General features: G+C 33.6%; 1 protein-coding gene across 7 annotated transcripts in view; it reads left to right on the top strand.

Moving 5' to 3' along the window:
• The window catches only part of GEN1 (GEN1 structure-specific endonuclease), a 44,113-nt gene that overhangs the window by 2,373 nt on the left and 25,969 nt on the right, over nucleotides 1–15,771 (top strand). For 3 of the 7 annotated variants that reach the window (XM_088796288.1, XM_019752818.3, XM_088796285.1), the window contains exons 2-6: nucleotides 6,445–6,620; nucleotides 7,292–7,478; nucleotides 10,653–10,829; nucleotides 12,327–12,437; nucleotides 14,021–14,094. In XM_088796288.1, coding sequence (XP_088652414.1) covers nucleotides 6,460–6,620; nucleotides 7,292–7,478; nucleotides 10,653–10,829; nucleotides 12,327–12,437; nucleotides 14,021–14,094 — 710 coding nt within the window. In that variant the 5' untranslated portion in view covers nucleotides 6,445–6,459. Of the gene's footprint in view, nucleotides 1–4,807; nucleotides 5,023–6,444; nucleotides 6,621–7,291; nucleotides 7,479–9,857; nucleotides 10,021–10,652; nucleotides 10,830–12,326; nucleotides 12,438–14,020; nucleotides 14,095–15,771 lie in introns of those variants that run through there. The other 4 variants (XM_088796287.1, XM_088796286.1, XM_088796289.1 and 1 more) reach the window with 4 other exon arrangements.

Below are 15,771 nucleotides of genomic sequence, written 5' to 3'. Positions count from 1 at the left end.
ATCTGGATTAATACCCATCATTTTGAAGATCTGTTAAATATCTTCCCAAGGTTATACAGATAGTCAGTGGTGTATCCAAGACCCAAATCCTAGGTTTCCTTTCCCAAGTCCAGCATTCTCACTAAACTAAACTGAAGCCACTAGTAAGTTACACAGTTATTTGTTATGAGTTATTCTGACTTGATTCACATAAGTATTCCTGTGTCACAGTAATTCTTAATTGTGAATGTTAGTAGACTATTTTTATATGTAATATACATTGAGTGCATGATCATACTGATATCAATAAAATTATTACATTATAAAAGATATGAGTAGGGCCGGCCCGGTAGCTCAGGTGGTTAGAGCTCCATGCTCCTAACTCTGAAGACTGCTAGTTTGATTCCCACATGGGCCAGTGGGCTCTCAACCACAAGGTTGCTGGTTCAACTCCTCGAGTCCTGCAAGGGATGGTGGGCTGTGCCCCCTGCAACTAGAAAACGGCAACTGGACCTGGAGCTGAGCTGGGCCCTCCACAACTAAGACTGAAAGGACAAGAACTTGCCTTGGAAAAAAGGCCTGGAAGTGCACACTGTTCCCTAATAAAGTCCTGTTCCCCTTCCCCAATAAAAAAAAAAAAAAGGAAAACTTTCTTAAAAAAAGAAAAAAAAGATGTGAGTAGAGACTAACCAAATCTCACACCACAAAAATTTCAAATTTCATCCTACTAAACATTTAAAAGCAAAACAAAATTATACAGAGTTTTGGATGAGTTTGATATGTACAGTATTTTAAAATTTTATTTAATACTGAGCTGTTTTCATGTAACCTCATCAGGTTGATCATGACCTCATGCTAGAACCACCTGTTCTGTCTTTGAGTGTAGTTGTACTTTATCTTAAAAGCTGTTGCATTCTGTCCCTTTTTAGAACTTTGCATGCTTTTACAGTCTTACCCTTTCTACTTAATATCACTTCAGAGGAAGGGCTCGTACAAAGAAACTGACAAGGAAAGAAAAATAGATTATGGAAATAAGACATTTTGTCTTCTGCATTCTTAAAATATGGTGTTATTTTTCATAAAATATACATTTTACATAATTTGATCCTTTCAGAACTCTTGTGGTATTCTTTTTAACATTATTTTGCTTTTGTGAGTACTTTTCATAAGGGACATGAGTGGTTTTTAAAAGGAACTTAAACAACTTAGCTTGTAGATCTACTGAAAATACTTCTAAAATAGTATTTTAAAAGAATGTATTACATTTAAAAAACGGTATTTTACTTTTTTTTATTTTTGCATTTTGCAACTGGTTATAAGATAGCACCATATATGAAGAAGTAAATTAGCATGTGACAAACAGAGGTTTTGTCACCTTTAAGGAAATTCACTGTCCATTACCAGAGAGGTGATGATTTTAATGTTTTAGAGTTTTAAACAACATCGCTCTGGCTTCTTTGGGGAGAATGATGGTGTGGGGTGGAGCACAGTAAAAAGTAGTAGCAGAAGGCCGGTAATATGGAGACTGTTACTGTCATATATAGGCAACACGAGGAGAGTATCATTAGAAACGGAGATTTAGTACAGATTTTGGAGATAGAGGACTTGCTGAATAAGTTGCTGTTGGAGAGCAAAACAAAGAAAAGAATAAAAAATGACTAGGTTTTTGGCCTAAGCACCTGGATATTTGGGAAAGACTAAGGGTAAAATAGTTTTGAGGAGGACTGTTGAAATCAAGAATTAGATGCATGTTATGCATCCATGTGAAGATAAAGTAGGGATTAGATGTTCTAGTCAAGAGCTCAGAGGAGTTATCAGAGGTTGTAAGGTAAATAATATTAGGGAGAATAAAAGAAAGTTCCTTCATTGTAGAGTCTTCAAAGGGGACTCAGCAATAATGTCCTTTCCAGTGTAAACTGCCTCTAAGTCACTCTAAATATATTTCCGTCTTTCTGCTCACTTTCCAATTCCCATCCCTACCCTCAACCCATTATATATTGTTGTTTGGCATAGTTTTAATCTGTTATTTTTTGGTTAAAAGTAGTGAAGGCTATAAAAAGTCTTGCAGTGATTCAAGAAGTTCTAATAGAAATTCATTAATAGTAAGTTGCTAAGAGAAAAAAATATTCATTGGGGCATGTCAGAGAGAGACTAGCTCCTATACAAATGTCCCGTTGATTCCCATCCTTCACAGAAAACAGTGGGAAAAAAGCTTATTTCACAATAGCAGTTCTTCCATGGTTGTGAAGAAACATAGCAGAGCATTCTACTTTATAGGAATGTGCTTGGGGAGCCCAAAAGAGACTCTAAACTTTTTCAAATCCATTTCAATAGATATGTGTGGACTAGGTTAAGATGCCGAAGTGATTTAAGAGGCTTTGAGATAGATTTAAAAATATGGTGACCAGGATTGGCAATGAAAGAAACATTTATCTAGAAATGTTACGTAACTAAGGAAACGTGGAGAGAGAACACTATCTCAGAAATAATAACTCAAATTTTACTTTCTGGGAACGAACAGATAATTCTGTACTGACTTCTTTTCTTTTTGCTTACATTGTTTATACCAGTTGTGTTTAAGTAGCTGTTGTTACAGTTTTGTAGTCTTTTGCTCGTATGACAATCAAAGAATAGCCAAAATCGATGTCCTAGGTTGACATCACTGATAATCTATTGGACTACCAGTTCTAGTTCTGTATCGTAACCGTGGATGCTCATTCTTTAAACCAGGATTATTTAAGACAAAAGAAGCTAAAGTAATAAGAATTAAGTGTTAAGTGTAATGATCGTGTTATATTAAGGATATTACTTATGGGCCTGGATAAAAGCCCTCTTTATCTTGCTTAAGGGATCCTTAATGCATTAATAAAGTCAGTTCTGGGCTTATATTTTTCTAGGCATGGCTGCCCCAGTGAATAATACATTATTATACATTAAAATCTTTACAAGGTGATCCTTTACAAAATGATCCTAATGTGCTTGAAGTACTTAGAGAACTATGGTTTGTAAAATTAAGAATCTACCTCATTAGTGTTTCTTTACTTTGTTTTTTTCCACAACCCTCAGAAGGAATATAATCTACATCACAGTCCTATATATAAATGTGTGTTTATGTGTGCCATCATAAACAACACTGCACTGTTATGATTGTCATTTTTTTCTATTCATTTACATTACAGTCAATTTATGTAATCAAGCATTAGCGATATGATAGGAAGGATTGAACTTTAGAGCTGGAAGGACCAAAGAAAAGCTGCGCCTGGCCTAAGACCTCATGATGAGGTTCTAGGCATTCTAAAGGAAACCAGCAAGTATGAATCTCTTATTTCTTAAAAAGCCATACTGAAGTCATATTTGATATTCAGGTATACATAAATTTGCAGAACATTGCATTTTAATTTGGCGCATGAACTGTATCCATATTTGGTTGCTTAATATTTAGGCAGGAAGTAAGCCGTGTAAAGATTTCTATTTTATTTTCCCAACTCTTTACAAATAGGATCACATTTTTAAAACTTTTTAATTGGAAAATAATACATGTGTATGGTTATTTAAAACAATAAACAGCACAAAGGAATAAATTTTGAAGAGTAATTCTTCTCATCCCTCACCTTCAGCCATTCTTAATATGTAACCTACTTTGTACATATTTTTAGTTTTAAAACTTAAAGACTTTTTTTATCAATGCATATAAATCGATCCCATTTTTACTGGCTGCATTATCTATTCCATTGTATGAACATACCATAATTTACTTAAAGATATGACCTTTATTGATGGACATTTGGTTCTTCTTAGTGTCTGTGATAAACTGTGCTACAATAAATATCTTTGTATATAAATCTTCACAAACCTACGAGCATATCTGAAAATATATTCCTAGGAGAGATATTGCTAAATCAGAAGATACCAGCATTTAAAATTTTGACAGTCAGAATCACATTTAAGTGAAATAAGATCAGTTATGATAATGTTCCTCCAGAGAGAGGACGTCCACTAATTTCCTTCAATAATAATTCACTCCAGTATCCAGTATGAGTCACAAACAAAATGAAAGCAAAACTATTAACAAGAACTTTACTCCCAAACTTCATATTTTTAACAATTTTGTGTTCTGATGGTTAATAATTTAAGTCTTGTTTCCCTTCAGAATAATGCCTTAGAAAATTTATGCGTCCCCACTCGTTTTCCAGAATTAACTGCAACTTTTTACATGAACAAAGAGAGAAAATCTTAACTCTAAATTTATGCTACAATGCCCATTCAACCAGTGGGGCTTCTTGATGTAAAATAGACAATATCAGCCCCGGAGCTACCATTAACTACCTACTGCTTTCTTCTTTGTGTTTAAGTCTGTATATGAGGTGTGATCTGATAAAAAGGCAGGGATCTTCAATATGGGATACAGCATATTGAACCTTAGTAACTGTGTGTGACAAGTTTCAACTTGTTCAGTGGGGTCAGTTGGGTGTGAGCTACGGTTGAGAGAAGGTGTTTTTTTTAAAGTGTGCCGTAAATCATGCATCACAAACAACGCATTCACATGACATTTTGTTTCAAACTGCAAAAAAGTGCTAAAGAAACACACGAAATGTAAAATTAGTTTATGTTGATGCTGCAGTGACCATGAAGATGGTTTACAAGCAGTTCGAGCGATTTCATAATGGTTGTGAATCTATTTAAGAGGAGAGATCGGGATGTCCTTCAACATCAAAAACCCAATGTTGAAAGAGTAAGCGAAATGATTCAATCAAACAGGAGAGTGACTATTAGAGAAATTTCTGAGGATTTGAACATGAGGCTAGTGAGTGCGAAATTTGTTCCACAGGGTTTGACTATCAGACAAAAGCAACAGTGTTTGTCGATTTCGTTGGAGTTGCATGATCGCACCACTTCAGATTCCAGCTTTTTAAGACATATCATCATGGGAGATGAAACTTGGGTCTATGGTTATGATCCTGAGACTAAGCATCAGAGTTCTCAGTGGAAATCGTCTAGTACTCCTCGTGCGAAAAAAGCCATCAATCAAGATACAACATCAAGGTGATGTTACTTGTAGTTGTGTTTTTTGACCTTGATGGAATGGTACGAGCTGAGCTTGTATCCAGGAACACTATGGTGACTATTGTAAGGGCTTATTAGGGTGTTAAGAAACAATATAGAAAACGACCTGAGAAATGAGCAGTTTCTTCCTCCATCATGACAATGCTCTGTGTCACACATCGTTTCTGGCACTGCAATTTCTGTCAAATAAAAACATTACGGGGTGTCCTCATCCACATTATTCACTGGATCTGGCACCATGTGACTTTTGGCCCTTTCCCAAAGTCAAAATGACCATGAAAGTTAAAAATGTTTTGAATCGATTCAGGACATCGAGGCAACCACAACAGTGCTACTAAAGACACTCATGAAAGAGAACTTCCAGAACTGCTTCAGAAAGTGGCAGGAACGATGGGATAAGTGTGTTTGAAGTGAGGGGAGTATTTTGAGGGGGATTAATGGCAGTGTATCTTTTACTGTAGTAAGTTTTTAAACACTCAGTGTATTTTTTGATCATACCACATATAAACATTTTTATTTCTTTTAAAATGTTTTTTATTTTTCCATAACGAACATGTGTGACCTTGCGATTAAAAAGTCATTCAATGCTCTTTTAAAAAACATTATTCCGTATTCCTTCGATTCTGCATTTTCTGTCTTCATGAGAGTTTTCCTTCATTAACCTCTTATTTTTTTCTTTGGTTTGTTTGCTTGTTTGCATGCTTCCTTGCTTTTGTTTTCTTTTGTTGTTGTTGCTACTGTTTTGTTTTTCCTGATTATGATAGAGGCTAGTCCTATTCCCTCTTTAGGCATGTAAATAAAGGAGTGAGTTCTCAAGAAAGTATACATGATTTACAGCATCCCTGTTTTTCTACCCATCTCACATTTGTTAGCTCTTGTTATTAGCTAGAACAACTAATTATCACCTTTTTTTTTTGGGGGGGGGGTAATTTTTTTCTTTCATTTTCTAAATTTCATACAATATTAAGGTAACCATGTGGAAATTTTTATTCTTGGCCACTGCTAAAGAGGACATTGAAAAGAACAGGAAAGAATGAGGAGGGACAAGGGGAACCATTGATATTTGAGATACATTACATTTAAAAATAACTTTATTTTTCAGTACTGTAGAGAAACCCATATTTGGTCGTATGAGTGGATTTTAAGGACAAATTTAGCACGCTGCAATCTGCAAATAACTTTTACTCCATTAGCTGCCTCAGTATTTTTGTAGCAGTAAGTCATTTACCACCATTTTTAATGTTTCAGGTGTTCTTGAGTCATTCCAAAAAGCTGACTAATGAAAGAAATAAGGAGAATAGTTGTGAATTATCCCAAACCAGCTCATAATATAGTTTTTGAGTTCCTGTTCTGAGCTTCTGTGTCTTTTAACAGTTTTTGAAAGTGTGTTTCAAATAACAGCAGGTAATAACCAGAATGGGAGTGAATGACTTGTGGCAAATTTTGGAGCCTGTTAAGCAACACATCCACTTGCATAATCTTAGTGGGAAAACGATTGCCGTTGATCTGAGTTTCTGGGTATGTGAAGCACAGACAGTGAAAAAAATGATTGGAACAGTCATGAAGCCCCACCTCAGGTATAGTAAAAGTTCTTAGAATATAAATATATGGTTGCATAAGCAGTGATGTCTTGGTTTTGTTTCCACTTTCTTTTGTTTTACATTTTGAGATTTTAAAATAAATTAACATGTCTAGATCTGCCATCTCTATATTGATGGCTCAAATTCGTGCCTCTTACCTTTTGAGTTCCAGACTCACATATCTAGTTGCCTGTTTAACATATCCCCTTGGATGCTTCAGTGACCATAAGCCAGAAATATGGGAGCCATTCTCTCCCTATTTTACCCAGCCCCATGTCTAATCCATCAGGAAGTCCTGCCAGTTCAACTTCCAAAATATACTTTGTATTCATAAATCTCTCTCGATGTCCAGAGGAACCTCCTTAGTGAGTGCCAGCATCAGCTCTCTTTACTGCTGAAATAACATCTTCACCAGCTCCCTCCCTCGTCTCTCAGTCTCCTCCAACTCCAGACCATTTTCCACATAGCAAGTGGAATAATCATACATCTCCCTTGCTTAAGAACATTCAGCAGTTTCTCAGGCCAGTGAAAATAAAATCGTAATAAAATGTTATTGCATATAGCCCTTTAGATACTAGTCTAGTGTTCTTGCCATTATGTCATACTGCTATGTTGACTTTTGTTATCATTATATGATGATTAATATATTACTACTTTTTAAATTTCAGGAACTTATTTTTTCGTGTCTCATACTTAACACTAATGGATGTAAAACTAGTATTCGTTATGGAAGGGGAGCCCCCAAAGCTGAAAGCTGAAGTCATAAGCAAAAGGAATCAGATTCGATATGGGCCTTCTGAAAAAACATGGTCCCAGAAAACAGGAAGATCACATTTTAAATCAGTCTTAAGAGAGGTGAGCATTCAGATCTGATTTAATAATTCTGGTGATGTGTTAGAACATTTTATTCTGATAAAGATTGTTACACAGTCATCTGTAATACTAACTGACCTTATTGTATATAAACGGCCAGTGTGCATAGAGAAGAGAGTTTATATTGGAGTAAAACTGACCTAAGTTCAAGTTCTGGCTCTGGCATTTTGACACTCTAAGGTATTGGGCAAGATTTTTAATTTGTATCTGCCTCATTTCCTACTCCGTGAAATGAGGCTAGTAATACTTTGCAGGGATGTGGTAAAAATTAAAGTAAATATCTAAACATCTAGTGACCAAAGTAACGAGTACATAGTAGGGACTTGATACATGCTACCTTTTGTGACATCTTTTAGCACTTAAAGAATTCCCAGAATAGAGAGAGATCTCATTAATTCATACTTCACTCATTCAGGATTGATGCTTGTTCATATATTGAATACATATTTGGCTTTCCTTTGGGCTTTGTAATTTTTAAAAGTGCTTATTGTTATATTTTAATATATTTATATATTACTTATAAAATGTTATATATTTTTATAAAAGTTAAGAGAAATCATCCATAAAGAAATAAAATGTTATTAAAACAATAGGAAGCTACTATTTCTTAGACATTTTATTTTGTCTCTTTTCAAATGTACATATATATTTTAAAACTTGCCATAAAAGTGCATAAATAATTTTTATTTTGGACTTTGCACTTAATGTATCCTATCCATATTTCCCTGTTGCCACATTCTATTCTAATTCGTAACTTGTAATGGTTGTACAAGTGTGAAGCTATAAAATCATTCCCCATAATTGTATGTATTGTTTACTTTTCAGCTCTTCTCTATTACATGTGGAATTATGGTAAACATTTTTTGTGTACATAGCTTTTTCTTGTGATTTGGGATTTTTAAGATGAAATTACCTAAAGTGGGATGGATAGACCAAAGAAAGTAATTGGCAAGATTTTGTAGCTCTTGCCAATTACTACTCACCAGTAATTGGTCTGAAATAAACAATTTCAGTGCACTCACAAGAATATTGGGTAATAAGAGGTTTATCTTTGTATTATTTAGTATCCAAAATCAAAGATATTTCTTTGTTTATGTAATACATAAAAGTACTTATAATACATAGTATTTAATATATATTTGTCCCTTTAATGGTGAGGTTAAACATTTAACCTAGTTTTAGCCCCTCCTGGATGGTGGCCATCATTTCTTTGCCCCATTTATCTCTTGAGGTTTTGATTTTTTCTTTTGTTCAAGTTCTTTACATATTAAGGTTATAAACTTTTAGTCATATCTGCTTTTAATTCATATCCCTGTTTTTCTTTTTAAATTTTGGTTAACATTTTCATTTCTTTTAAAAGACATTGTATAAATAATCATTTTCTCTTGAAATTCTGGTTTTTATTGTTAGATGATTTTTTAGAAAATAGTTTTCAATTAGTGAGTCTTCCACCTTATCAGTAGTTGAAGAAAATATCTGTACTGGATTCTAATTATTTGTTGTATAATCAGTTCCTAGAAATAAACATGGTCCACATACTTATGGCATTAAATAGCCACTACAAAGCAAAAAGATGTCCATCTTTTTTTGAGAAAATTGCTTCATTCCTATTTCTTTCTTACAGTAATCGGGGTTTTTTTAAGTGCTTTGTTCAGTGTTACCTGCCCATTATTAATTTTCATATTTCTGTACCCTGACTTACTAGGTCCTACTTTGTCTTAATCCACTACAAACTTAGGTATCAGCATAAAAAGCTCAGATAAGTCTTCCTCCAGTACCACCTCCACCCTGCATGATGGAGACTTAGGGTAGGGAAATTTACAACCAGCTTCAGCACAAATTTTGTGCTTGTTTTTGAAAAGAGTTGGAATGACAAATGGCACAGGAATCTGAGATAACTTTCAAACTCTTGTTTATTATGAAAGGCTACTTCTTATTGGAGGAAGGTCAAAGCAACTATGGTGTTGCAATGCCTGTAACAAAACTATCTCCCTAAAGTCAGCCAGTCAGAGTCCTGAAAAGTACCTTTTGTTGACATAGTAATTTGTCTTTTTGAACCTTGTCCACCTTGGGCAACATCTGGCAGAGGCTTATATAACATATCATGCAAGCAGTTAGTTAAAGCAAAAGAGATATTTATTCCATCAGTCTCTAGAAACTACAAGTAGTCTCTTTTCCTAACCCTACCCAGTATTCTTCAGTGATAGAATATGAGAATGACAAAAAGAATGCACTAGGATGTAAGACTAAACTTGAAGCTGCTCAGCTGGATTAAATTCATAACCCAGAAAAACGCACAGAGGATTATTTATGCATCAGCAGATTGACAGGAATGTTCTGCACAAATATTTGACTTTCTAGGAACGCGTCAATAACTGACTGACTTCTACGTGCTGTCCCGCAATCTGAGAGTTTCCTTTTACAGAAGAGATGATAGGAGAAAAAGAAGTGAACTTTAAGGCTTCAAGCTAAAATTGTATAATAGCATCTTCTGTGGAAGACTTCTTATTAGGTTGATCATCACGTGAGAATAATTTTTGTTGTTTTACAGATGTAAATCTTAATGCAATGAATTATTCATCATTTAAAGATAATTTCCAGAATCTTGAGGTACCTACCATTCAGCAAAACAATGAAAATTGAATATTCATTATTTTTTTAAAGTAACTTTTAAATTAATTTCTAATTGAATATGGATTTCTTCTTAATTGACATTAAAAATGTTTAACTTTTCATTATGGAAAATTTTAAAATAACACAAAAGTAACCCATCCTCCATTTTAAACAATTATCAACTCTTGGCTAAACTTGTTTCCCTATCCCTCAACTCCCCTGCTCCAATGTTATCTTGCAGTAAATCCCAGATATAAAGTTGTTTCACTCTTAATAGTTCAGTACCTTTGTCTAAAGGATAAGGAGTCTTAAGAAATAAAGAAAAACATAACCACAGTAAAAATTTTATTATAACACCTAAAAGTCTAGCAATCATTCTTTAATGCCATAAAGTAATCAGTGTTCAAGTTTCCAATTGCTTCTTAGATATCACAATTTGTAAAATACCTAAATAGCGACTATTAATATTTGTAACATAGAAATAAGTTAAATGCTGACAAAATCAGCAATAAAAATGTTCTTGCATCTACTTTTTCTTTTCAGTGTCTCGAACTGCTGGAATGCTTAGGAATTCCCTGGGTCCAAGCTGCTGGGGAAGCTGAAGCCATGTGTGCGTACCTCAATGCCAGTGGTTATGTGGACGGCTGCCTCACCAATGATGGAGATGCTTTCCTTTATGGGGCCCAGACTGTTTATAGGAACTTCACTATGAATACCAAGGTATTTTTTCTTTCTCTGTCAGCATTTGTTTTACAAACCACTTCATTTAAAGGGATTATTAAAGAATTCAATGAAATAATACATTTAAGTGCTTACCATAAAGCCTGGCACATAGCAATGGCTAAAAAAAATGGTTACTATAATTTAAAATTATAAAGTCTGTTAAACTAAGAAAAATATGTATATCGTTGCCACATAGTTCATTCTCTTTGAAATGCTCATTTCGCTCCTAAGTTCTTGACTTGTTTCACATGGTTTAATTCTAAATCAGTTTCAACAATGTATTATAAAATCGCTTATGGAATATATTGGTTTGACCCAGAATGTCTACTTTTAGTAATTTATCTTCAAAAACACTTCCAAATATACAAGAAAAGATATGTACAAGAATATTAATTGCAGCATTGTTAGTAATTACAAAAATTTGGCCGATAACCCAAATGTCCATTGATAGGGAATGGTTAAATACAGACATGGTTCTCAGCTGGGGCGGTACTGCTAGGGGGCATTTCGGTTGTGGCATTTCGGTTGTAACGTTTCAAGGTTGGGCAAGAGGGAGACTACAGACGTTTGGTGGACTGGAGCCAGGGAAGCTGAATCTCTTACCAGACAATTCTGTTATCTCTCCAAAAATGCTGATAGTGTCCCCATTGAGAAATACTGCCTCAGACTGAGAAATACTGCCTAATGTGAGAGTGAGCTGTCATTTAAAAAGTATGTGTTATTAACATTAAAGATATCCAGATACGTTAGTGGGCAAAAAATGTTGCAAAATAGTACTTTTATATAATCTTTCTTAAAACTATAGTAAACAAGACAAAGAAAGAAAGAAACAAAAACCCATAGACACAGAAAACAGTTTAGTGGTTACTAGAAGGTAAAAGGGGAGAGGGGTGGTAAAAGAAACTTAAAGGGGTCAAATGTATATAGTGATTGAAGGAGAACTGACTCTGGGTGCTGAGCACACCATGTGATATATAGATGATGTATTATAGAATTGTATACTAGACACCTATGTAATTTTACTAACCATTATCACAATAAATTTAATTTAAATATACATATATATAGTTAATAATAAATATTTGTGCATGTGTATTAAAGAAAATGTTTTTTGGAAGAATATGCACCATACTGTTATTAACAGTTAACTTTAGATGACGTAATTACAGGGAATATTTACTTTCAGTAATATACATTTTATAGTATTTCATTTTGCAAGATGAAAATTTACTTTTGTAGATACCAAATAACAATAAAGAGGAAAAAATTGAATACTATAATTTATTTTTTAAGCCATTTTTAAAATTATGACTTTATTTCCAGATATTGAAGTGTTAGATTCTATGAAGATTCTGGTGATCAGGATAATTTTCCTATTTAAACTTTTAGGAAAAAACATTTAGAGATAGTTTTGACAAATTGTGTTGTGTAATGTTGTTTAATGTATAAATATTTACTTTTTGAAGATTGAACTAAATCTGTACCTTCTTTTAGGACCCACACGTTGACTGTTACACAATGTCGTCTATCAGAAGTAAACTAGGTCTGGACAGAGATGCTCTGGTTGGACTAGCAATACTACTAGGCTGCGATTACCTTCCAAAGGTACCCTGAAATCGTTATCTGCTTACTAATCCTAGTGTGTCTTTTTTGATACCTTACATGCTGCATAAATAGGAATATAATGCGGTTATATGATTAACAGTCTAATTTAGAATATAATTTTAGGCACAGTAAACTATTCAGTAACTAAAATAATCAGAATTTCAAATGGCATTGAAAAGCTGGCTCATTGTCACACTGAATGTTATAAATGAGAATAGAATAACAACTAGAACCACAGCTTGAATCTCAGTAAACCATTACTCTAGACTAGATTAAGAGATTCACATTCAAAGTCAACTAACCTTTTAAAGAAATATAGGGCTTACTCTTTTCTTGTATCATGCCAGTATTAGTCTCTATCACTGTTTTGTCTGTTTCTGGTTTTCTTTCTTCCGGCTTTCCCACTGTGCACATGCTCAGTGTTATTACTGTTGCTAGGCTACATGACTATTGAGATAAGCCATTCATCCTTCCATGCCTCTTAGCATCCCATTCTCTTTTGTTATGAAAACCTTGTATTTATATCTTAAGATATACTGCATAGTACTCTGTAACAAACAGGTATACTAGATGAGTGATGAAGGAAGAATTATGAGGATAACCCCATTCTTAAATGCTGTATTTAAAAATATAAAATGACTTGTAGCTCTTACCATGTGGTCCCATCATTATGTCTTTACTAATCATCTCTGTATCCTTATTAAATCCCTCATTATCCTATAATACTGTGTACTCTATCCCCAAGATACATCTAGAGAAGGAGGGCATAGAATTTTTTTTCACCAGAGCTTAGAAGAGAGGAAAAAAATAGCAGGATAGTAAAATTATTAACCCTAATTTCTAATTTATGTCATTGGTGACCAGATAGAGGAATCAACATCTTTTTAACTAGTAAGTTAAGGAAGCAGGAGGGAAATTCGACTTTTAAATAACACACACAAGAATTATTTTCTTACAGTTGTCATTCTGCAGTAGAAGATTCCTATTTCCCATATGTATTTATGAAGACTAGAAACAGCCCAATGTTGGATGTGAGAAAAGATTTGCAAACTTGAGCTCATAGAAAGCAACCTTAGTTACAGTGGAGTTGCATTGTGCATTAGCCTTAGCTATTTTGACCTTTTGTATGTTTTGTAACCAAAACTGCCATCTATTTATATTATTTACTTAAAGATTTTTAAGACTACTTACTAACATGATTTGCTTTCCAGAAATTTAAGATGCAGCTAAATGCTGATACAAGAAGAGTGGTGTATAACTGGTAGGCCAAAGACATAGGCTTATGGGTTGTGTCTGTGCTGCCATTTTATTAATAGTAGCAGGATCCTTGTAGTTTGGGAATGGGATTCAGTTAGAGAGGAGGACCCTTTGCCAGCAGGCACTCAGTATACTTGGGGAGTAGCTATTTACTAACTAGTTTGGAAGTATTTTAACAGCAATGTTTCGTGCACGTCTTTTCCTCTCATTGCTTAGAGTTACCTCATTCTTTCAGCTGCACAATCTTATTGAATGGACTTACTTATACTTTATTTATTCATTACCTAGTGACTAACATTCAAATTTCTTTTCCCACTTTCTAAAAGGGAGTCCCTGGCGTTGGAAAAGAGCAAGCATTAAAACTTTTACAGATTTTGAAAGGGCAAAGTTTACTACAGAGGTAACTAAAAATTACATTTTCTTGTGACATTAGACTATTATTCTTGTTGAGCTTAATAGTGAATATTACAAAAAGTATTATGCTTTCCAAAAAGGAGTTTGTGTTTTTAAACTGATTTATATTTTTATTTGAAATCCCTTATTTTTATTTATTTTGAAGTTTTCCAAAGAAAGGATGAAAATATATATAATATATATATATAATTAACACATATATATATATCCTAAGACATACTATAGTTTTTCAATGTTATTAGATCATTGCAAACACAAGTAGTAAGATGTCAAATGAGTTTATTTATAACCATGGGCATGTGTCACAGGCTATTTTAGACTATTTTACCATTTTACTATTTTAATGTTAAGATAACATAACAGTAAAATAATTTTACATTTAAAATTATTTTTGATATGAAACCTTTGATGTTGAATTTATTTTTTATAAATGAAATGCCTGATGTTACAAATATTTAATAGTAACATTTGATCAAAATTTTTACTTGACTACCCTTGCGTCTATAACCATACATTTAATAATACATTAAGTCTAATTAATTCAAACCACAATTTAAGGATTCAAGACAATTAAGATACAGAATATATTGAAATTTACAAACTGTGCTATTTAGTTTTGAAAGCATGTGAATTATATTTACTTGATGAAAGCAGTGGTTTGTAAAAATTAATATTAACGATGACAAAGTGTAGAGTGAATAAAGAAAAGAAAGGAACTACTGTGTTCCCCGAAAATAAGACCTAGCCAGACAACCAGCTCTAATGAGTCTTTTGGAGCAAAAATTAATATAAGACCCGGTCTTATTTTAATATAAGACTGAGTATAATATAATATAATACAATACAATACAATATAATATAATACCGCATCTTATGTAATATAATATAACACCAGGTCTTATATTAATTTTTGCTCCAAAAGACGCATTAGAGCTGATGGTCTGGCTAGGTCTTATTTTTGGGGAAACACAGTAGGATACTGGAAGACTTAAAACGTTCTTGGTCTCCAGTAGGTTTGAGATGGTGAGCACATGAAAGGAAACAATAATTGTAGAAATCAAGAAGGAATGACCATGAAAAAAACAGTTCAAGTCACTGTGCTCTTTCCTTTAATGCTTCTATTGGAGCTATAATGCTATTGATAGATCTAAGACTTTAATAAATCCATTATTGATATCAGTGATTACTATGCCAAAGCAGGAAGAAAGGTATACTTGGGCATGGAGGTGAGTTAAGGAATCACTTGGGAGTTGTGAAAAGTAACATAAAGAAGGAAAAGCTAGCAAATGTGGTACTTGGCTAACTACAAACCTGTCTTATTGAAACAGTATCAGCTTGGGGTGGCCGGTTAGCTCACTTGGTTAGAGCATGATGTTAATAACACCAAAGTCGCGGGGTTCAATCCCGGCATGGGCCACTGTGGGCTGCGCCCTGCTTAAGAAAAAAGAAAAAAGAAAAAAAGAAACAGTATTAGCAAATTCGTGCATTTGCAACATTTTAGTAAATGCTGGTCTTAATATTTGAAAATAATGAAATTACACTTCTTATAATTATCTGTGATTTTAATTTTGACTAATTTAGACTGACTTTCCCCCTATTTTTAATTTTTGAAGCTCTATTTATTATTTATCCAGCAGCCAGCAACAATTAATGCTAACTTTTA

The sequence above is a fragment of the Rhinolophus sinicus genome, chromosome 2, assembly GCF_057876585.1.
Source record: "Rhinolophus sinicus isolate RSI-liver-muscle chromosome 2, RSI-T2T, whole genome shotgun sequence".
NCBI classification, from domain to species: domain Eukaryota; kingdom Metazoa; phylum Chordata; class Mammalia; order Chiroptera; family Rhinolophidae; genus Rhinolophus; species Rhinolophus sinicus.
The sequence above is the reverse complement of the archived record's forward strand: the minus strand, read 5'-3'. Positions and strand labels throughout refer to the sequence as shown.